At 41.4% G+C, this 25,211-nt stretch overlaps 1 protein-coding gene across 1 annotated transcript; it reads right to left on the minus strand.

The window, feature by feature from the left end:
• Window positions 1-84: 84 nt before the first annotated feature.
• Sec24AB (Protein transport protein Sec24AB) lies at window positions 85-24,906 on the minus strand. The gene is made up of 13 exons (XM_080286202.1): window positions 24,450-24,906; window positions 19,428-21,244; window positions 13,594-13,746; window positions 12,709-12,870; window positions 12,133-12,244; window positions 11,162-11,361; window positions 10,341-10,511; window positions 8,708-8,910; window positions 8,138-8,322; window positions 7,194-7,480; window positions 6,834-6,995; window positions 4,677-4,960; window positions 85-3,246 (listed from the first exon to the last, which is right to left on the minus strand). Exons 1-13 carry the CDS (start codon window positions 24,904-24,906, stop codon window positions 3,135-3,137), a joined length of 4,305 nt encoding a protein of 1,434 aa, XP_080142328.1. The 3' UTR covers window positions 85-3,134.
• Between the last annotated feature and the right edge of the window lie 305 nt (window positions 24,907-25,211).

Below are 25,211 nucleotides of genomic sequence, written 5' to 3' on the forward strand. Positions count from 1 at the left end.
TCTGCCACTCCTAGTCACCCTGTTCATTACTCACTAGGACTTCTGATTCTCTCTCTCTATCAGTATTACAGTATATATATAGCCTACTGTATATTCTTTTACGACAAAGACAGTAGATATGTACCATTAAATTTTAAACTTTATTTCCACCTTAAGCAATATGCAGAGATCCCAAGTGTACAGTGTATGCTGGATAGCTAATCTGCCCCATGTAACTGGCAACCAAAACTGTATATTTCAGTTTTCATGACAACTCGGTCCAAAATACTGCAGTATTCCATGCCCATGTCATTAATAAGAGGAGCCTTATAACTGCCTGGTTAGAGCACCCCAGTCAGTGATAGTCTAGGTATGTATACAGGCTCTATTCCCAAGAGCTGACAATCTTGTATTACCATCAAGGTAGGTAGGATGGTCATCTACTGTTTAATGTACTGGACTACAGTAGCCTTGATTTGGACCCCTACACCTCAATGGGGGTAATTTGGTAGTCCGTCCGTCCGACATACAGTCCTACATTGCCCCATGAGGAGTTTGGTAGTTATTTATTTACTTTTAATTTTTATATATATATTTTTTTGTTTCATTTTCCTTTGCAACATACAAGATGAACTTAGTTGAATCACTCCTGAACATTACATGGACAATAAATCTCAACTTACAGTATATCCAGGTCATGTGCTGAGCGGTGTATTAACCTATTCCTCTCTTGTATTTCATTCTGGGTGATGCCAAATGATTTTACTCACTTGAAAGTGAGTATGAAAACCTTACAGTGCTAATACTGTTACCATTAACTCTCTCAAGGTTGGGACAACTCTTGTATTCTATCCCAGCTAACTACAGACAATTTTAGCCAAATGAAAGTGAGTCACAGGAGCCTGATACTACTAACAAAAGCCACTTTTATAAAATACTGTTCTCATGAGTCACAGTTATTCACAATTTCATTTACAAAAATTACATGCAGCCAATAATTATTAATAACAATCGCAATATTCAAAGATCTATAATTGTGACCAAGAAAGTAAATTTATAGCTTTCACACAGTTACAACTGAGAGCAACAATTTCTTTACTCTCAAATGTAAACTCCATGGCACAATCAGATGGTGCAATATAAACAGTACATATGTCGGTACTGGCGAAGTTTCCATTTTTTGTTGTTCAGATTTGTGTAAACTATATGAACAAACTTTCAACAATGTAAAATAAACAGGGTAACAATCACTTCCTTATAACTATCATCATTTTCTCTATTTCAACATGTTACCTTGTGAAATGTCTGATAACAGCTACCATATTCCCAGATACAAACAGGTTACCAAATTTCCCAAATAAAAACACCTACATAATTACAACCGCAGACATAGATATAAATTCACTTTCTTACAATAAATAACAAAGAAAGTGAGCAATGACATATGAAACTCACCGATGAAATCTTTGGATCCCAACTGGCTTTTCAGAGTATTACACCAGTGTTTCTAACAGTTTGACCAAAAAGTGGAATGGTCTTGTCTGCAACTGTACTATATGTGCGAAAGTTGTCTCACAGGTTACATCAGTCTCCAAGATTGACTGTACCGGTATGCCAAAACCTTGAACCACTCTGTTTTAACAGCCTTCGACAGGGTTATGCATTTTTCTTCTTATTTCTGGCAACCATCAGACTATTCTTCTCCAACGTACAAGAGACTTTTCAAACTGGAGGGATCAGGTATACCCTTTATTATCTCTTTTTACTATAGGGGCCCTCCTCCAAACTATTTAAAAAATATAATAATAATAAAAAGTCTGATGGTAGCAAGAAATAATAAAAAAAAATGCATAAAAAAATACATTATCACTGACTGGAACTACTTATGGTATCACTGGGAATTTATCATACATTTCTTTGGCATGGATTTCTTATAATAAAACTGAATTATGGATTTTATTCGGCTATAAAAAGTTCATCCACCTTACCTTATAAAATTTGCAATGTAGCACACCAGTATACAAAACCTACATTCTGAGGGAGTAAAGAAATACAATGCAGATTATTATTTCTATATGATACAGTGCTTTCTATCACATATCCCTGAAATATTTAAAGAGTCTGGCTGAATTTGGATCCCAGAAGTCCATTTCAAAATTAAACTTAACCTTGGCCACAACTCACACTCGTTCACACTCTTTCACTTTAAAAGAGTTAAAGAGGTAAGATGGGGCTGGAGCATATTGGTGTTGTCATGAGGAGAGGTAGACTGAGCTGGTCTGGGCAAGTGGAGAGGATGGGGGATGACAACCGGGTACAGAAAGTAAGAAGTGTTAACATTAGGGGTAGGGTTGTGAGAGGCTGACCGAAAAAGACCTGGGACGAGGTCGTTGAGTGTGACCTCAGGGATAAGGGACTGAATAGGGAGGCTGCCAGAGATCGAGCAGCATGGAAAGCCACCATTTGGTGACCAAGACAGACGCATGCAAGCATGTTGGAGCCTCATACATAAAACGAACGAACAAACCTGCAACCGTAGTCCATTGCCAATTAGAATTATATGTGCAGGTGATGAAGTCAAAGTAAGGCCGTATGGGCAGTGACGAAGAGTGTGAGCTGTGGTCTAGTAATTCCAATTCAGAATAGACTTTAATCAGTGATAACTGCTATACGAGAGCTCCACTGTTACTTAATTGTGTTCACAGCAGACATCACAGGAACCAATCTATCTGCAAATACATAGCAATGCCTGAATAAGACAATGGGAAATGGAAAATTCCAAAGCTACAAACACAATAATTCATATTTTGTTGGCTGAGGAGGTTCCCTGTCACCTCTTCCTTATCAGTTTAATTTTGTATTTGTTAATAATATCTATCATGTTATCTATTCCAACTCTACTGATATACAGAATAAAAAACTTGCAGGAGAATAGTAAGGTGCTGTATGCAAAAGAAATCACTAAGGAAGGGTGCTAGATGGCCTCCTATGCTAATGCAATTATGAACTAATGTTCACAACTGCCATTCTCACTTAAGGTTGAAACATTAATTATCATATACCATTCACAGTAAATAATTTCCCATAGTATGGCTATAAACATAAACATTTCAAAATTGCACTTCATAATATGCTTCCTAAGATTAAATAATTCCCTACTTAATTTGTGTCTTGAGAAATTGTAGAAATTCAACATAGGAATGGGCCCCTTCTGTTCTGTCATCAACCAAGTGCTGGATAAACAACATTCGAGTAGGGTTGTCCTCCCTGGGGGAAAGAGGATGAAATATAAGATTTAAAATACATTACTACATAAAACCACTTACTGCTGTTAAAAGGCAAAGTCAAGATTACAGAGTACATAAAACCACTTACTGCTGTTAAAAGGCAAAGTCAAGATTATAGAGGGTTTTTACCTCGCCCGGACGGAGTCTGACAAGGCATTGTTATTGGTCGAGTTTCTTTGTTTGTTTGTTAGCAACATTATGGAAAAACAGCTGAATGAAATTACACAAAACTTTCAGGATAAGTGGGCACTGGTCCCCAAAGAAAGTGATTAAGTTTTGGAGGCAATCAAGTGACTCTGAAAGGTCAAAATCCAGGTCATGGATTTTCAGACGGCTATAATTTGAAAAAGGTTGAAGATAGAGATATTTACTATTAAAAACATACAGGAACTCATAATATGGGCTTTCACTTGGTACCAAGACCTTTGACCTTGAATGAACTTGAAAGGTCAAACTTCAGGTCACAGATATTCAGGGGGCTATAACTCTAAACTGGTTGAAGATTGAAAGATATTTACTATTATCAACATACAGGAAATCCCATATGGGTTTTTAATTCCTACCCTGACCTTTGACCATAAGTGACCTTGAAAAGTCAAACTCGAGGTCATGGACATTCATGGGGCTATAACGTGAAACTTGTTAAAGATAGAGATAATGATGGAGGGTGAAAGACTGACGAAGAGAGTGTATGTGAGTGAGGTGGAGGGGGGAAGAGGGAGGGAGAGGCTGAGGATGAGATAGAGGGATGGGGTGGAGAGGTATATGAGAGAGGGGGGTGTGAGTTGGGAGCAGGGCAGTGAAATGGCGGGGGACAGGGTGACTTGGAGGCGATTTGTTTGTGGCCACCCCAAACGGGATTGAGGCGTCTGGCAATAGATAGATAGTTTGATAATGACTATTACCAAGATATAGGAAGTCTCATATGGGCTTTCATTTGGCAGCATGACCTTTGACCTTGAGTGACCCTGAAAGGTCAAATGCAAGATCATGGATTTTCAGAGGGTGTAACTTGAAAACATTTGCCCCATTACCTTAGACTGACACTAAATGGCAGAAACAAGCCAGTACTTAACAGCAATAAAATAACTGCTGTCGGGTGAGCTTGGTTGTGCCCGGTACCACTTGTTTATGTATATAATTCCAGTAAGACACTGCATGCAACAATTACTTATGGCATTTATAACTGTGGAAAGAACATGTGACAAGGTGAATTGGGAATAATCACTGAAGGCTTTACAAATTTAAAGTGTGGCTGGAAAACTGCTGATGGTGTAAAGAGTTTGCATGACAACAGTGATGTATGTGCAGTATTAATAGGGTATTTAAATGAATGGTTCAGTATATATTTGTGTTTGAGTAAAGCAATTAGCATCCCCATCTACCATGCAGCTACATAAATTTACTTACTTAAGGACAACAACAGGGGCATGGTAAGGCTTGTTCCTTTGGAGATGTGCCACAAAGTTCCTCAGGAGTACAGACTCTGTGGTGTCAAGGGCTGGGAGGGCATCTTCATAGAGGGGCTGAGGTATGACTGCATAGCTGGGCACTCCTAATGTTGCCTCCACCCACGATGGTGATACCCCTGACCGCACATAGATGTAGATCGTTGGCCCTGTGTCCATAAGGTATGACCCAGAGCGTTCAAGTCGCTCAGCTGACAGATGAAGCCGAGATGGCTGGGGCACCACCTACAACAGACATGTCAGTAACTATCACCAATACAGGCAAAACCCCGATTTACAATACCCCACGATGTGATACCCCGGAACGCTGATGGGGGTAGAAATACCACCTTATCCCACCTATCGTAGGCCTACCCACAGTTTTACGCTGGGTTTTGATTTTTTTTACCACCTTAGATTTCTGTTTTTAGACTTAGATTAATGTTTGAGTCATAGATGGAGTGAAAACTGTCATTCAGGGAACGGATACTCGCCCATCAGACGAGGTATAAAACAGTGTGGACAACCAGGCAACTCGATGAAGATTATTTCATGTTTGACCACTGAACTGTCATCTAACCTATCATGGAGTACATAATAATAATTTTAAACAAATATTAATAATTATGAAACCCTTAGAGTAAATATTACATGCACTGATGAAAACTGTGACATCAATAAATCACGTGTTTACATTCAAGCTATTCAAGGAAAAATGCCTTGAAAATACAAAGGAATTCCTAAATAAATGTTGGAATGTAAGAGAGAAGTAAATAAAGGAGCTCAGCAACCAGAACAGTAACATAAATGACAAAGAGGGACCGTTGAAAAGGCTATCACGATCGCATCATTGATCGCATTCCTCGTCAAAACATTAACGATTCTCCATCACAACAATTCGCACCTTGGACAATTCTGCGTCATTCATACATTATTACTATGCATAACAGATGCTTATTTCACTGTCCCAAGACCGTCCGATGGTGGAATTGTATACAATGCTGTTGCTTCTCTACCGAGTTTGAATAAGAGTCAGAGATCACATTCTCCAGTGACCTTGACTGGGTACTAGTGAGACGGGCACTGGTTTCAGGCTTAGGTTGGCTTCTTTTACGGCTGTTAGGCCATTTAGATCGGCTTTATACTTTTTTTGGACTCAATTGGGTGGGTTTAGGACTTGGTTGGGAGGGAAACCCAAGGCTCACGAACGCATCCCAATACATTACATGATAAATCTACCCCAACATACGATACCCCGCCATTCGATGGGTTTTGACTTAACCAATTGCATTGTTAAACTGGGGTATGCCTATCCTTGTACTCCTTTGGGGGGACCACCTACAAAGAGATATTTCAATCAATATGAGGAGTTCTCTTATCCCTTCTTGTAGTCGAGGCACATTTGAAATCTTCATTCTTGCTAATACCTATGTTGTTCTGCTTAGGGAAACCTTTTTAGTATCATCACCATCCAGATCTTTCCCATCCCAAGGTGGTGTGAGGTACAGTTCACAAAGCCAGAAAGAACTTGACAATGATATTCTACATGGATTAATACTGATCTCAACAAACCGATTCACTGGTTAAGGCACGCCTGATAATTTCATTCTGCTGATGCCAGATAACTTTACTCAGCACTAAGAATAATCTCATTAAACAATTTACCAATAAAGCAAGTCCTCAATACATGTAACAGATGCATTTACTGAAAAACCTCACATAAGGTAGTACTTAAAGAGGGAGAAATAACTGCTGTTTTAATATACTCTGTCCACTTTAACTTCCCCTAAAACTGCTATCCTTCCATCCTGAGTTGATCTGTTGCAAAAGATTAACATTAAAATAGAATACAAGTCACAAGTTTCGAATCAGGAGGATAAAAAACATTGTATAGTCTTATTCTTCCACTGCATTTCTGAAATTAAAAATGCAAACAACAACAACATCCAATTCCATTTTCCTGCATATAAATAGGAGTGTAAGAGCCCAGGGCGTGGCTGCTCAGTAACGACATTTAGGGTGATGGTGTTGCAAAATTTTAAAAATCTCTGCCAAGTTATGGTGACTGAACTCTTATCATGCAAAGAACACAATTGTGAATTACTTGTATGGGACTTACCTGGTCATCAATGTTGATTGCACCCTTCTCTGAGAGTGTGTGGATGGCATACAAGTCTGGATATATGAATGTCATAAGGTGTCTCAGGGGCAGTGTCTTCAGCTCACACATGGCAAACAGACGATCATCTAACTTTGTGCTAAGGCCGCCTCTGAAAGCAATCTGAAAGGAAATGCATGACAACTTTCAGTATGATACAATGCCACAGTTTAAAGTTATACATATATATATACTGAGCCTCCCAGAATAAGAAATGGTTGGTACTCTGCCCCTGTTGACATATGACAAAAATGACAATGATGACAGTACAGTGTTGTGTTATTTAAAGCAGTCTTAAAACAATTACAGTACAGTACTTACAGACTTGACAACAGCAAGGATATAGAGTGGCATGAGTGTGAGTGCTGGTGGAGCCTCCAGGGCACCATGAGCTGGGCTGGAGAGGCCCATCCTGTAGGCAGTAAAGGCATCAACACAGGCATTGACCAGGGCATCTCTGGCATCAGACAAGGAGGATGAAAGGCATCGGTCCACTCCCATCTTAGTTAGCAATCCTATTATAGCCTGCTGGTCCCCTGCCGTCACTATTTCATGCTGATTTGGTGACACTGGCAGGCACAGCGTGTGTACTCGGATACGCCGCTCACCTGCAACAACAGCATCAGTTTCAAAAACCCATTGTCAATCATCAACATCCATACTTCTTTCCCCATCCCAGGATGGGGTGGGGTTGGATCCTGAAAGCTAGGGGGGAAAAAAAAAAAAGATACGAGAAACTAACTAAAATCCGCCCAACTGAATAGGCCACACTCTCATTCACTCATCATTCAGGCCCTCGTAGCTCCAACTTCACCTCACAAGCACACACATCGGCATTCATGCACTTTATACCAGTACTATCTATCAGCTACAGTCAATTCAACCAATTCACAATAATGAACTGAGAAAAATTACCCCTTCCTGTTTCAGTTAAAGATAATTCCATTCAGCTCACTAGTAGCATCTTGCCCCCTAAGGCTTTAAAAGTCTCCCTGAAATGCTTTCACAGACAAGTAATGAAATTAGTAAAAACTTTAGAGTCTCGGCTTCGACTGCAATTCTACTTAACTGTGATGGAGTTTTCTGCCTAAAAAGTGACAATTATATGACCAATTACCAAACTTGTAGCCCCACTTCACTCTCGTGGTGGTATCGCCCGTGTTGATGGTTGCCAACCTTCTACCATCAATTACTGTACAAGATGAAATCCTGTCGAATAATACATGTATGATCTGATGCAAATTATAAATTAAGTGTGTATGTACCTCTGCTGGATGTATACAGAAGGGCAGCCTGGAAGCACGCTGTACGAATACTATGTAATGGCTCTTCAATGTTGACCTGCATTCCAAATCCAGCATCCGGGTTTATATTAGGTAGTGACAGCAGGTCCGTTGATCGTACAAAGAAGTTGCCATGGAAATTGGTGATTGCCAGACCTCTTGTTGCTCTGTAATGCAAGAAGGGGCTATACAGCACACAAATCTGGAGAACTGAGCACTAAATAAGTTCTTCAGCACATAAAATACAAAATGACACTAAAAGCCAAAAGTGCTTAAATAAGATCATCAACTTTCTCACTGTCAGTCATGTGAAGGCAGTTTTTCTTATATGCCAAGGATATGTTACAAAATATTGTAACTGTCTATACAGTCGGTCATGTAAAATATGAAGGTATCATGGGAACTGAACAGGCTACTGCTTTGTAATTTAATGTGGACTTGACAGCAGACAAGGTAAAAGAGGATAACTTAACAACCTGCTACAGTATATTCTCATCTATGTCTGACAATTCTGCCGAACTGAGGGAAACCCAAAATAAAAAGAGTGCCAACCTTATTCTCATAACAGCTTCAAAACCAATCTTTCTGGTAATATATCGAGAGAGGCAGTTGACAAAAGGTGTGACAGACGCAGGGTTCCGGGTAACATGGAAATTAGGGAAGTGGTGGATGCAGCCCCCTGAGAATTTGCTCATGCCTGTTAGTGTGGCCAGGTCTATATACTGAGCATTCAGTGCAAACAAATCCACCGCAACCTGGAAAAAGAAGAAGAAAGTTAACTGTAACCTGGAAAAAGAAGAAGAAAGTTAACTGTATCTCATATCATCATCATCTTGCCTTTTTCCCACTTAAGGAAGGGGAATGAGCCTGAGTCAGAAAACAAGGAATAAGGTATAAAATTGGAAGACGCATCAATAGCACACCCAGTGAAATGGGTCTGAAACTCCTTCACAAACAGTATTATTCAAGCCCCTGCAATCCTCACATAAAACCTCCCATATGTGTTTCCCCCCCCATATGAAATGGTTAAATATATCTGCTGATCAGCTATTCACAGAAATAAATTAATAAACTTTTCTCTTCAGAGGACAATATAAAAACCTTTTGGTTACAATAAACAAACCATAGGCTATACATGGAAAGGTAGTAGAAATCCTAATTTTTTAAAAGTGAAAATAAAAAAAGGTGGCACTACAGGGAGAATAATCCTGTGTGCATATTACAATTTAACCCTATCAGGTTTCTGGACCAGGCAGATTATGTCCGTGCTAGAGTCAACCGCTCTAGCGCTGACCTAAATCTTCGCGGCATGATATCTTTCTCTGATTGCTCTGTGTAAATACACTTTTCAAGAGAGAATGTTGGTTTTGGTGTTATTTTGAAGCTGAATAGTTTGCTCTGTGTAAATACACTTTTCAAGATAGAATGTTGGTTTTGTGTTAGTTTGAAGCTGAACAGTTCAACTTTATTGTAGTATTTGTTTATTGTAGTAAGTAAAGGGATATGGTGGATGAGTGTTTGAGGAAGAGAGGTATGGAAGTTAGTGAGGCTTGGGGACTGACAAGAGATCAAGCTGGCTGGATGAATGTTGTGAGAAGAAGTGCATGATCAGAGATTTTGGCACCCCTTTTTAACGTGACAGCATCCGGATTGACTCTTACCGGATACATTTATGTGAAGCTACAGAATGTGGTGAATGCATTAGGCGTATCATATACAGCCACGATTCCGGGCGCTTGAATGATGAGTGAATGGAAGCGTGGCCCATTGGATTGGGCAAACTTGGGCTGTCTGGACGTTGCTACTCTTCACCCTGCCCTAGGGTGGGAAACGAGGTCCAGATGATGATGATAAAAATGAAAAGTAAAAGGCAAAATTAACCAAAATCTGCCCAATTAATGAGCTACACTCTCTTTCACATCCCTAGAATCATGGTCTGTCCAAATGAAAAAATTATAAAGTACACACATTTGAATATGCTGACCAAGAATATGCAAGTTTCAGTTTGACCTGGACCCTCCTCAGATACGACTGTTCTCTTTTCAACCCAGCCTATGTGTGGAGAGAGTTTTCCAATAAGAGATGACTCTCTCTCTCATCACATATAAATGGTCTCCCTTTCTTCACAACCCATTCTGCATGTGGGTATAATGTTTCAATAGGGAATGACTCACTCTTTCCTTACCTGTTGTCCTGAGCAATCCAAGGCGAGTTTCTTATAGAAGTCCGTGGCAGGGCCCATATTCTGTATGTCCTTCCCAGCTCGCTGGTTGGGGTCCTCTCGTGCTTTCAAGGCCCCGGGTCCTACTGTGGGCAGTGTTGTGGTCATGACTGTGATGCGCCCGCCAATGGGACCCTGAAATGTTACATGTCAACAATTACCAGTGACGAATGGAATTCACGGGCTTTAGTTTCAGCTTGATTTCTTCTTCTTTTTTTCGTAACTCCATCATCATTCAGACCTCCTTCCTCATCCCAACGTTAGGTAAGGTAGGGTCTAGAGACCCAGATAAAACTTGATATACTTGAGATACTCGATCTAAAATTGCAATAATTCCATTTTGAATGCTTAGTTTAAACAATGAAGTAACACTAGAACATGCTAATAGTGAAGCGCTACGGAAAGAATGTAGAAGCACAGTATTTTCACTTAATGCCACGGAGCTATGTGAAATAAGCTACATAACCATCATCGTCATCATCATTCAGACCTTTCCCGTCCCAAGAAAGGAAGAGGTAGGGTCAAAAGAGCCAGAAAAAACTTGATAGAATGAGATACTAATCAAAGTCTGCTCACACATTCCCATTCACACCCCTGGAACCTAGGCTCCACTTGACAGATCAAAAAACATTCCAATTATAGGCCTAAAAAGGACAGAAATATGGACCTAGTTACCATGAAAGAGCTATAATCCTACCCACTGATGGGGCAAAGTCACACCCATTAATCCTGCTGGTACAAAAGTAGAGCAATCAAAAAGTCAATAAAAAATATCAGCCACTAACTATTAGTTTGGAAGCTGCCAGAAGTGCAGGTCCAAGGGCAGACTGGGTTTGATAAGAGGCCGAGTGTGCCTCTGGTAATGTAGCCAAGAGTTCTTCCACCAGGTTGCGGCTCTGTTCCAGGTTCACGAGAAGGTCCTCCGGATTTGGCACGAAAACATCATCCATCTCACCAACCTCAAGCATCTGAACATGTTTCTGATCTATGAAGACAAATACAAAAACCAAATCAAAACGCAAAGTATCATAATTCTACACAACCATTTTGCAACACTACTTATCACCAATGTACACAATATCTAATGATGAAAATATCCCACATCATCAACTACAGTGCCAAGATCATGCACAGATAAAGTACAATCTCGATACCATTTCTGATCACACACGATACTGTCATCACCATCATCATCCTGACTTTTTTTTTTCCCCCCCTATCACTTAAGGATGGGGTATCGTACAACCAATATAACAAGTGGTAGTGTAGAGGAAAATGAGTTGTTCTTACTTTGAAACAGAAAACAGAAATACATAACAAGATACAGCAGAACGAGGAGTACGCAGAAGTGAATTGATGAAGGAATATAATGTAGGATCTACCACTTTGTATAAGTAAATATAAAGACAAACTTCTTAAATTCGTGGCTAACTCAGACATAACCCAGGCCATGGGCTGCATGTATTACAATAAGGTATATTACATTGAATGTATATTATGTGATATTACATATACAACTTCTATGAGGATAAGGGTGTTTTTAAGTACAGGTACAGTACAGACAGTACTGTATATTACTGTATTATATTCTTCTATACGTAAAAATTGATTAATCAAGGTCTTGAAAGTCCCATGAATTTCGTATAATTGAGACTACTGTACTGTAAACTGAAAGAAAGCATAAAGTGCCAATACTAATATCAAATTTAATACACTATCACTACACACCCCACAGACAGAGGAAAAAAAAGTATACCTTCTCCCAATAAATAAAACTGGACATTATTTGAGAAAGTAATGAAGCCAACCAACGTCCGTCTATCACCAGGGATCTTGTCCAGTTGCGTCAAGAGAGTATCACACACAACCTGTGGAAAAAACAAACAAACTAGAATGGCACTCAGTACCGCATACCTCCGCCAACATCCCATCTCGCAATGTTAAAGAAAGTTAAAAAAAATTCCTGGATCCACACCTTTATCCGGATCACCACCAAAATTTAATAGGGTGTATTCTAGGCCAAGGCCCATTCTTCTACCAAGTTTTGTGGAAATCCATCCAGTAGTTTTTGTGTAATCTTGCTCACAAACCAACCAACAAACTAACACATAAACAGACAGGGGTGAAATCATAACCTCCTTGTCAGAGGTAATAAATAAATAAAACTAAATAAATCATCATCCACACCTCTTCTTTCACCAAAGGATGGGGTGAAGTGTGATCCAGAAGCCAAGGAAAAGCCTGAGAAACAGTGCTATTTATGGATTACCAAATATTTACAGTACAGGTAATATCCTGAATTCTCAATAAACAAACACTGGTTGGCAAATACCTTAAGATAACCAGTATCAACAGCCTGTCTTGAGACATCCAACACCCAAAGGTAGGTGGCTGGCTGTGGTGGCCTCAACATATACTCTTGGGGTGCAATGAATTCTATGGTGGCCTCTCTAACCTCGGGTCTTCTTGAAGGATCACCGTATGTTCTACTAACCTGGAAAAAATAATAATAAGTACCGGTAACTACAGTACCTCCCAGCCAAAATGATTTATCATCTGATATTTGGCTGCACCTTTATCAACTTCATAATTAGAAATCAAAACAAATGCATGTAAGAGGAAATTACCATATCAAAACTATCATGGACTCTGTCCATTTTTAACTTGGCCTCAAAGTGTTATCTCTCTATCTTGAATGTTAAGCTGTAATAAGAGACTTACAGCAGAGTATCGTGCTAGTTACTATGAAATGCTATGAAAAAAAGTACAGCTAAGGTATTTTTCTTCCACAACTGAGCTAGCTATACAAAATAATCTGGAGCAGAATGAAATCCTCTATTAAATTAATGTGGATGAACATCTGTTACTAATGAAAAATACCAAAAGCAAAGTGCACAACTAGAAAGCATTAGGAAAAGTACTTCGACATAATTTGGAGATACAGAGAAGATGGAGAATGAAAGACTGACCAGGAGAGAGTGAGTGAGGTGGAGGGGGATAGGACAGATCAAGGATGAGATAAAGCAGTTATGTGAAAGGGCTGTGAGCTGGAGCGAGAACAGCCTGATGCCAAAGGACACAATTACATGGAGCTGATTCGCCTGTGGTCACCCCTTAAAGGATTTAGGCATCTGACTATAGACAGATAGATAGATAGAAAGATACACATAGACAGACATTTATGGTAAGAAATAAGCAGAGAAATAACATTACTTACAGGGTCATACTGGAATTCTTCAGGAAGTTCATTCACTCTAAAGCAAAGGTTACACTCCCACCGTCGTTCTCCCTTGAACACTACAAATGGGTTGATGTACGTCCGACATGATCGACACCGCACAATGGTGTTACAGCTCACCACAGGCAGATGCTGGGGGGATGGTAAAGCATCATCATCATCAATGGCAACAAAACCACCACCAACACCATCATCACCATTACCAACACCATCACTTACTAACATCAACACAACCACCACCATCACCATCACCATCACGACTTTCCCACCTAAGGATAAGGTGATGTAAGATCCAGTAAATAAAGAAAATGTATGAAAGTATGAAAACTATCAATAGCATGCTCCGTTGAAGCCCCCCTCCCCCATCCAAGTCTTGGCTCCACCTTACATGACCAACAATTTCCATTGTACATTTTACAATACAGTACATGTGTTTTACATATATACATCTGCCAGAAGTCTCTCCAACAACTATTGTCAAAATATGCATGTTAAACTTATGTCATGTGATCTGTGCATACTGGTAATTCATCCAATCTACTTGATTTCCTATTAATTCTCTACCCTCATTAACTTTCATATCTCACTTTCCCACATCACATACTTTCAATCATTCATCATCCACGCCTTAATTGCCCCATGAGAAGCGTAGGAGCCCGGGGCTAGGCAAGTTGGTCCCAACATTTTAAGATGAGAGTGACCAGCCTCACTCATTCCTGAGTGGCATTACGTGAGCAATAAACCCCAATCATCCCTTGGATATAAACCTTCACCGGCTCAATCCGATTGGAGCGCTGTAATTACTCACTAAACCACCAGGCGCCTAAATTTGGTTATATGGTTACCACCCAGCTATGTAAAAAAATGGTTTCCTGGTGTACAGGACACCGCTTGGCTTGTCACTCAGTGTAGGGTCACCCACAGGCAGAAGGAAGTGGAAAGAATGAAGGAAAGAAAGAAGAGGGAATGTAAAGTTACCCCTAGGCAGAAGGAAAAGGAAAGAATGAAGGAAAGACAGAAGAGGATGGAAGGAAAGAAGGATGGAGGAGAGGAAAGGGCAGATACCCGAGAGCAGCACTACATCGAGTGAGTGGATGGTGAGCGCCCCCACCTACCATAACATCCATCCACCTTCATGGTGTAGCATGCCTCCTCCTCCTTTAGACTCACAACACCCAAAGACTGGTACTACATAACTTCTCTAAGCTTAAAAATAGTCTGTGTTTTGATAAGGAACCTTAAAGCACCATCCCACCCACCTCCTTATATAAATACAAATCTCAAGGCAGAATTGCATAAGGTACACAGCACAGCTTGTACCACAGTACAGTACTGAACAATGAAAATTCTTTCATGAAAACCAACAGTGATCAATCTTCCAACTGCAAATAAATCCAAACTGTTAACACCAAAATAGTTTTTCCATCAATGAACTTGATTTCCACACAGCATTAAGTGCAACACCTACTTAATTACAAGCTCAATACGTTCCCTTACAGTACTTAGCCAATACAGTAATTAGGGAGGTGGTAGCAGAGTGGTTAGGGAGGCTGTTGGTTGTCTTAATTTACTAAAGCTTGATTCTGCACTGGGGTAGGGAACAGTTTGATTATTTGAATTTCATTAAAATAGACTTTATCGATCTTCCACAAGCCCCACCAGCATGTCATAAAAACATCAACTAATATCAATGCGCCAGTCCTGGATGAGACTGCCCTAGCATGTATTCAACTGAGGGCAATGGGTATTAGAGCGAAAATGGTGAGATGTGAAAGTGTATGGCACTGCTGCATCTCAAGAAGCAGGCTGTTAAACCTATGCCCAGAGGTAGACATATATTGCACAAGAGTAAGTCATATTTTTAAGTGCAGTACTGATAATTTTTGTCACAGGTCAGCCCAATTCTACTGTTGTTAGTAACAGCAAGTTGCACTGCTGGCACAGCACAGTTTTCATTTTGCATTATTGATATCTTAAGATTTTCATTTAAAAATTCATTTACATTACTTCCACAATACCACAGCCAGAGTTCAGTAGTTAGCAATTTACCTGCATAAATGTTAAACTCCACAAATCATGTGGTACTGTTCAGTAGTTAGTTTTTACCATAGTGCCATTCAAAGTTGGGAACTGGTGTACTGCACAGTATACTGACTAACATGCATGTTGGTAACAGTAGTAGTAATGTACTTATAGCCTGAAGATTCATCTAAAATGTGAACCTACTGGACTGTGGGCTTAGTATGCACCTCTCCTACAGCCCACCATCCTCCTTATGGTGGATGAGGAGAGAGCTGAGGGATGTTTGTTTGACCGGGTGCCTTTATTACTCAATATTGGTGCCCCCACAGGAAGGTGTCCCTCTCTAGCATCATGCATGTTGGTGTACAAAGTTATAGGACCACCTTCCGGGGGACACCACATGCTCATTCTGTGCCTTACCTCTCTCCTTCCAAACTGGATCTCCTCTCTCAATTCATTTACCTCTCCCCCTTCCTCTGAGCCTGTACCATCATTTTCACACTGAGAATGAGCAAGAGAGAAAGAGAGAGAGAGAGAGAGAGAGAGAGGTGGTCCATCTATATACTGCCAGAGGATATCAACCCAAATAACACCAGATGCATTGTTGCCAGACACTTAAAGATTTCATCAACAGAGGTCCTCCACTCCACTCATAGCCACCATCCCACAAACAACGAGCAGACCCTCATTTTATGATGAACTGGTATGCAAGAACCGCTGATGTGATGACTAAAAAGTCAGGACCTATATTCAATATACAATAGTAATTTTTGATTGACTCTATTGCATACATTTATGTGAAGCTACAGAATGTAGTGAATGCTTTTGGCATATCAGATACAGCCAGGATTCTGGGGACTTGAATGATGAGTGAATGGAAACATAGCCCACTGGACTTGGCAAACTTGGGCTGTCTGGACATTGCTACTCCTCACCCTGCCCCAGGGTGGCAAAGGCAGTCTGGATGACGATGATGATGATGATGATGATGATGATGATGAATAGTATTTTTTATTATACAATCATTAAGATCCCTACAAAGCCTCCTGATCAATGTATGATAACTATTTTCACTTATACAATTGTAGAGACACAAGTTTAGCCATATGTTTGTTCCAAGATGGGCTTGGAAGTCTGTCACTACTGACTGTGTTGCTGGTGTCAGCGGTGGAACGATAATGTGGTGCTGGAATTCAAGCAGCAAGTGATGGGCAATGAAGTAAAAAAAAAAATCTACTGTACCAGTAATGGTGCACTACAAACTAATTTTAAAATTATTCTGATAGTAAGCAGCATGTGAAGTGAAATAACAACAGTTTAGTAGGGTTGGAAACCTGTTCTTGAACTCTGTTGGGTGGATGACACTTGGTCAAACATGTATCCCCACTGAACCTATGATTTATTTCAATATATGAAAAACTCTTATTTTAAATGTCAGGACCAACTTGCCAAGTCCTGGGCTCTTACGCTCCTCGTGGGGCAACGCAGGATTGGATGATAGATGAAAACCTCTTAAGCAATAGAGTTTTTCAAACACATCATCATAAAACCAGGGTGTGCTGTACTAGTAAAACAGTCCTATCCTTCTATCTTCTTCATGGCCTACCATTCCTTTGCCTTTCACATTTCATGATTGCATATCTAATAAGTTCATCAAAATACTCTACAGTAAGTCAATTATCAATAATGCATAAGAAAAATACAGCCAGTAAACAGTGCAGAATGAAATCCATATGCATATCAACAAAGCTGATTAAGCTTTTAGCCTTAAAAATTGTATGGTACAATACAACTAATTACTGGTTATTCTGGACTTTTTCAGTTACACTGGCCAAAGTAGACTATATATGATTAAAAACTATACAAGGAAGTTTTACTGTAAAGCAAAACAATGTGGATGTCTTACTTAGGATGATAAACTTCTAAATACAGTACCAATAGTGACACTAATATGTAGCTACCAGGGACCGAATGCAACTCTGGTTGCCATATACAGTATAAAGTACTGTATATAAAAAAAAAATTAAAATATGTAAATAAATAAAACTCTTATAATGGTGAGGGCATTTAGCAATTAACAGAGTACAAAATATCAGTACCTGACTGTAAGTACCTGGGTATTGTCAGAGTGATGCTATATACTGCAACTACCGTATTTCAGATTCATTCAGAATAATCTGATTCTTCCTGCCATGTCAGCACTGTTTCATTTTGTTCGTTTCTGAAGGTCCCAACATGCTTGCATGTATCAGCCTTGGTCACCTAATGGCAGCTCTCCATACCGCTCCATCTCTGGTAGCTTCCCTATTCAGTCCCTTATCCCCGAGGTCATACTCAATGATCACGTCCCTGGTCTTTTTCAGTCTGTTTCTCGCAAATCTACCCCAAACATTAAAACTTCTCATTTTCTGCACCCAATTATTATCCCCCATCCTCTGCACATGCCCAAACCATCTCAATATACCTCTCATCACAACACCAAAACACTCCAGCCCCATCCTACCCCTCAAATCTCCCACTGTAAGCCTAGCCCCTCTAGGCCTCGTACTCCGGGACACACTGCACATCCACCTAATCACTGTCACTTCTGTATGTCTGAGCCTGCAAATATCCTCTCCCTTTACTGCCCTGGTCCTACTACCATACAGCATTACACTCTTAACATATGCTGCACACAAAGATCCCTTATCATGAAGGCAGAGCCCACTCAATGTCAGGAGAGGCAACAGCTCCCTGAACTTCTTCCAACCATTCCTCACTCTAACCACAAGGACATCTCCAGCCCCACCCCCAGCACATAACATATCTGTACATAACACAATTTAAATACCGGTGTAGGAAGGGAATTAATTCCCCGGGCTAGAACTTGATAGATCATATAGCCAAGCCAGGTGACAGGCAAGCACTACCTCTCCCAGCATAGCAGCTACTCGGGCAGGGCACGAACTCTCAACCTTGCGATCTCAAGTCATGCGCTCTACCTCTGAGCCACCCTGCCCCCACTAGTGTAGGAAATTATCATCAATTATTGGAACAGATCATGTACCAGTATCATAATGAAATCTGACCACAAGGAAAACTCACCTGGGGTTAATTTTCTAGGAGTAAGACTTCTATACGACATCAGCCCCTTGGTGAAGATGCTAGATTGGGTTACATTATTATTTTCATTCTAGCAGAAACTGATATCAAAATCGAAGCTTGGTCACTTTTCCGTAGGAAGAAGCACATTCTATAATGCTGGTTACTTCATGGGGATCTATATTTGATCTAACACTGCTAGATTAATATGGCTGCACAAGCCATTTAATGTTGTGCTACCTATTTCTTCCTTAGCCTTTATCATTCTTTTTCTGTGCCTGCCCTCCTCTCTTCCTATTTCTCCCATCTTTCCTGTCACTTCTTATTGCTCTTCTTTCCTTTACAGGTGGCTTTAAATTGAGTGACAAGCCAAATGGTTTCCTGTAAGCCAAGAAACCATTTAAACCGCTGGGTGGTAACCATATACCCAAACCATACATGCTCCCAACGTGTCAACAAGTGGGTTGGTGGAAGGTTAGTGCCCCTCCCTGTAAAACAAATAACTCATAGGTCAAATGGCCACCCCTTATGGGATTATGGCTTCTGGCAACAGACAGATAGATGGATGGACATAACAGATGGGGGGGGTTGACACACAAAATAACCTTGAAGAATTTTCCAATTTTCTACTGCATTTGAAACTCTGATATTATTATAACAATCTATTTTATTATAGCCTAAAAAAAAAAAAAAAGACATGCACAACTTACTTCTAGATCCTTGAATGGGTGTATGAGTATGCCAAAGGGTAGCCGTGACTTCTGTAGCACTGACTTTGTTTCAGGAACTCTGGTTAGAGTACACCGAAAAATGTCTGGTGAGCAGTTGGGCAGATATTCTTGAGCGAGCACTGGCTTGGGGGGTTCCACACCATTAGGAGGCAATATCTGGCGATTCTGTAGCAAGTCAATTTGCTGTCTGCCCCAACCCTTATTCCAGCCATCATGCGTTACCGACAATCCCCCTAAATGCTGTGATAACTGGTTCATATTTGGACCAATGGAGCCATACGGAGGTTGACAGTGTGGCTGTGGGGGCAACAGGGGCCCCTGCCCAGGTAACTGCTTTTGAATAGGTCCTTTATGAGTTGATGCCAAGGAAGGTCCTGTAGGTGGCGGCCCAACTGTTGGCCTATATCCAGCTGATGTAGGAGGGGCTCCCATTGATGTTGGAGGAGGACCCATTGATGGTGGAGGAGGTCTTATTGATGTTGGAGGAAGACCCATCGATGCTGGAGGAAGACCCATCGATGCTGGAGGAAGACCCATCGATGTTGAAGGACCCATTACAGGTGGTGGTGGCCGCAAGGAAGAAGGTGGGAGACCCACAGATGTAGGTGGAGCACCCATCCTTGCTTGGGGCAATCCTGATGGTGATGGTGCACCCATCATCATTGGTGGTGCCCCAAATGAGGTTGAAGTCCCCACAGATGACGACGGAGGCCCTAACGATGATGGTGGAGGCCCTATCGAAGTTGGTGGGGGTCCCATCGAAGTTGGTGGGGGTCCCATCGAAGTTGGTGGGGGTCCCATCGAAGTTGGCGGGGGTCCCATCGAAGTTGGTGGGGGTCCCATCGAAGTTGGCGGGGGTCCCATCGAAGTTGGTGGGGGTCCCATCGAAGTTGGCGGGGGTCCCATCGAAGTTGGCGGGGGTCCCATCGATGTTGGCGGAGGTCCCATCGATGTTGGTGGGGGTCCCATCGATGTTGACGGGGGTCCCATCAATGTTGACGGGGGTTGAACTGATGCACCTGATGGCAGAGGAAGACCCATGGAAACTGGTGGTTGTAACGGTCTAGGCATGGGTGGACCTGATATGACTGGAAACGTGGAAGGTGACTGGATGGGTCTTACTGGAATTGAGCTTCCTGATGCTGGTGAGGCATACGATGCTCCAGGGGGACCCATGCGTGAACCCATGGACACTGGGGCAGCAACAGGTGAAGGTACAGGAGCTCTGTAAGATGTAGCTGTTTGGGAAACCCCTGTACTAGACTGGGGTGCTGAGGACATGTTAACAGGACTAGGAGGAACTATCCGAGATCCTGCTGAGTTTACTGTGGCCATGGACTGAGAACCACTTGCACTACTACCAGGAGGAACATCTGAATTTCTCTGGGGGGCATCACCTGCACCAGGGGGCTTCACAGGCTGTTGTGTATTGCTGGATGCTACAGAGTAATGCCCACTGACTGGTGCAGGAACACTACCCACCACAGATGTATTACTAGAATGACTCTGCTGCACACTACCAACACTATTAGCAGGAGATGGTTTGGGAGTTCTAACCACAGATGCATTTAACTGCGGGTCCTTGGTAGGGGAATCACTGGACACAGTGTTGGAGGATTGAGGCACAGTGGTGGGAGCTCCATTGACTGAGGCTGTGGTGGCTGGAACAGGGGACATCCTCGGAGACACAAGTGGGGACATCTTAGAACTCCCCTCCCCAATTTGGGAATGGCTGGGGTTGGCTTGGGATGTGACTGGGTAAGGAACTTCATTCAAGCTGGAAGATCCACTTGTTGCTGGAAGGGGAATAAGAGACATTCTCAGTACTCTGAATTAATGAAATGCTAGCAACCAATTCCTAACCAATGTACCATGAATACATATGGATAAAATCTAATGGAAATGATTACTATGTCAACAGTGGGTTTTTACAGGGGAAGGGCAATTAAAAAAAAAGGAGGGGGGAGGAAACACCCTGCCAATACTCAATAATAAAAGCAATTTTAGGAATTTCCCTGACATCAAACGGATGGAGACCCACAGCTGATGTCTATCCTACTGTCAATACGAGAAATTTTAATCAGTCTGTTTTCTTGATTCAGGGTATTAGCTACTCCATTTACATGAGCAAGATCATTTTATAGTTTATTCTTGCAAGCACTAGACAGTTTAAATCATGATCAGGGGGTAAGCAGTGAAAGGGTAAATGAAAGCTGTATCCAGCCCTTTCAGCCAGAATAATCTCTCTCTAGAAGAGTCAAAACTCTGGAGGTAGTTATCAAATTACACCATCTTGCTGTGGGGATTTACATAATCAACACTGTTTGCTAAAGCTGAAGTTGATGGACAGCCTGAATGGTCTTCATCAACCAAATTTGTTCTGCCACTTAGTGATAAACCTTTCCAATCTTCTCACTCTTATTTGTGACCAATAAACTTTTACCCACAATGCTCTGTATTAACATTCTTCTTTGACCTGAAAGGGTCTGACCTCTTCTCACAGCGCGCTGTTCACTAAAACTGGAGTTGGAAAGCACAGTTTACACAATGTAGTTACACCAACTGTAAGAACCAGACTGAGTAGAGGCAACTGGCAAAATACATGTAAATCTGTCATATATTACAGCAGGTATAATGGTCTGCAGATCATGTTCTGACATGCAGTGCTGGTTTTACACACAAACTGTCTGTAACACATTTTCCTCCATGCTGCATAAGCTCACAAATGAGATAAAATTACTACTTGCATTTTAGTAACAAATATAACCCATGGCACAAAATACAGTTTTTATCAAAGGCGTGAGTGCCCTAACATACAATAATTGCATTCAAGATGAAGGCTGGGTGCTTACCCACACAAAAAATCAGTAAGCCAACCAGCCATCTGAAATAAAGAGAAAAAAAATATTCAAATTTGCAGGAATAAAAACAGCAAGTAGGTCTGGATGGAAGAAGTCCGTGAAGTCCATAAGACGACACCTAACAACAGAAAATGCAAAAAGAGGCAAAAAAACGTCTGCTCTTTTCACTTTAACTTGGCCCAAAACTGCTCTCTCTCCATCAATCCTTAGACCAGAGATTAACACAAGAAGACGATGATGGTCACAAAAAAGTGCTATAGAAAGGATGCAGAGCCTTACCATTGCAGTAGCTTTTTCTCTCACTTAGCTGCATGAAATAAGCTGCAAAAGGATGAAATTATGAGCCAAATTAAGGTAAAAAACTGTAACAACAGCAAGCAAGCATGCAAAGTACCAGTAAGGAAGATGGAAGCAACAAAATTCAGGCAAGGCCACCCAACAACAGGCAATACAAAGAGAGGTAAGAATACAAGGTAATTTTGTGATGGGGGTGAGGAAGGAAGAAGCCAAGCAGGACTTACTCCAGCCGCCAGGGAGGGGTGAGGGTTGCCTCTCCATACGGTCAAGCTGGGGGGTGAGACTGTGAGGGGGCTGGGGAGAGGGTTGGCGGGAGGACTGGCTAGAAGAATGGCTAGATAGTGCCTCTGTAGGAACCCACCCACAGCAAGCAAAGGATTAGTTGCACTCTCATTTTCCCTTTGACCAGATTTTATTACATTCCATCGGTTCATTTTTCATTGCAATCGCATACAGGCGGCCCTCATTAGGCCTATAAGTCACCGAAAAGTTCCAATAATCAAGCCTATATCCAAACAAATGGTGTAGTATTAGTATTAGTATCCATATTAGTGTTAGTAGTCCAAGGTTCATCTGAATGTGACCCCAGTAGATTGTATATGGAAGTTGTCTCCCTCCTACAGTCCACCATTTCCCTTTCAGAAGATGAGGAAGGACATGACTGGCATTTGTATAAAAGGGTTACAAAGCTGAAATTAGTTCAGTGCCACCACGAAGAGACACCCCCCTCCTGCACCAGCTGTCCTGTTAATTGGGGAAACTGGCAGCATGATGGCGGAAAGCAGAATGACATGGACATGACCTATTCACGGTCACCCTCACCGAAAGTAAGGCATTTGGCTATAGACAGAATGATCACTGAGTTATACACATGGACTGCCTGAGTGTCCAAATCTTGAAAACAACCCTAACCATCAGGAAAGCATTTTACAATTCTCGGTACTGGTCAAAGGGTTCTCAAACTTAAAGCCAGGGTCAATAAATGCTTTACATGTCATCAATGTACTCACTGCAAATCCAATCTAATGCAGGCTTGAAAGAGGTCTGCAGCATTAAACACAGATGCAATTTCAGGGTGTGTGAAAATAAATGATATATTGACCATGACTAAGCAGCTTCAAGAGACAAGCAACAGAAGGGAGGATTGCATACTACAGAAAGCAACTCAGCTACACATGTAGCCTATGAGAACTAAAGGAAATACAGAACCCACCAACAGCAGGACATGGAAAGCAACCAACAGTAGTACCAGTACCAATATCTGTACAAGTATGTATGACAACTATTGCACTATCTGTTGATCTGCTAGCTACACAAACACTTGATGATGCGCATATTCATTCTGGGACAGTGTATTTTTAAAAATCTGAGGCTCTTCAATGACAAATATTACAATACTTTAACACAATACTGTATATACTGGCACAACTGAATGTACTGTACAGTACTCTTAAAATAGACTTCAAGAATTCTCCAACCAAGTTCAGAAGAACCTTGAGGCTAAATTACAATAAACAACACCACAGAGTAGCTATTTACTTGCAGCATAGGCTAATGCAGAAAGAAGAGTTCTCCAGGCAGTCTTATTCCGAAGGTTCTTTCAATCAATTTATTAATATATTACTTTTGATATTTGTAATGTATCACACATATGATAAATAAACTAATTCTATTTTAGTTATTAGTAACTTTACTCAGATGACAATCACAAATATAATGCACCTAAAATACAGGGTTTGGACAATGCTGCACAATCCCAATTCATTCAGGTTCACAACTAATCTCAAAAGTAAAATGAAAAGTATGATGTATGGATGAAATGTGGTAAGCCAAGAATGTTTACCTGGTAGGACGATAGGGGGCGAGGGTCTCTGATAACCATTCAGTAATGGTGCAGAGGAGGCTGTGGTGGCTGTGGCTATGGTGGGGGTGGGAGGCTTGTGAATTTGTGCCGAGGGTGGGGGAAGGTAGGGCCTGCTAGGTGATGCTCCTGGTGGCCTGGGGGGTGGCCGTGAAGGAGGCCAGGCAGGGGGACCTAAAGGGGGACCTGGCTGTCCATTAACCAGAGGAGGCCTCACATCTGACCCAGGTATTGTGGGTCTGGGTGGAGGACCGGCTGGTGGACCATTCATGGGACCACCTGGCTTGATGGGGGCCTGAGCTGGCAGCATGTATCCCCCAGGCTTGCCAGGGGTGGTGGGGAATGTTGGGGCTAATGAGGGTCGTGGGGCAGGTGGGCCAGGGTATCGTATCTGCTGACCCCCACCCCCGCCATTCACTGATGGTGGTGGCTGCTGCATCCTGAGGAACAGACATACATGATAACTAAGCGATAAATTTAATTACTAGGATTCCACATGGCTCACATTTATACAGTATGAAACCAGTATATCATCAGTTCATCAAAATCCTGACTAAACTTTTACCAGGAAGGGTTCCCCCCCCCTCCTCAAGATGAATAAAATCATCTGGCATTAGCCAGAATAAATATCTCAGACTGAAGGGATTAATTTCACTGCTAAAACACTGCTATGACAAAAAATGAATGGTGGTACCTAATGCTATAGACCATGAGCAGTGCTGAATAGTTTCATAAGCCGTGTGT

Source organism: Coenobita brevimanus, chromosome 110 (genome assembly GCF_032717465.1).
Source record: "Coenobita brevimanus isolate Jiangsu-jjx chromosome 110, ASM3271746v2, whole genome shotgun sequence".
NCBI lineage: Eukaryota > Metazoa > Arthropoda > Malacostraca > Decapoda > Coenobitidae > Coenobita > Coenobita brevimanus.

Bases quoted from the DNA above. Each gene is read 5' to 3' on its own strand.
- Sec24AB (XM_080286202.1), bottom strand. From the start codon at position 24,906: ATGCAGCAGCCACCACCATCAGTGAATGGCGGGGGTGGGGGTCAGCAG. The intron at 21,245-24,449 runs GTAAACATTCTT...TTCCCCTTCCAG, and splicing joins GCCCCCTATCGTCCTACCAG to CAACAAGTGGATCTTCCAGC. The intron at 6,996-7,193 runs GTAAGTACTGTA...ATTTCCTTTCAG, and splicing joins TCCTTGCTGTTGTCAAGTCT to ATTGCTTTCAGAGGCGGCCT.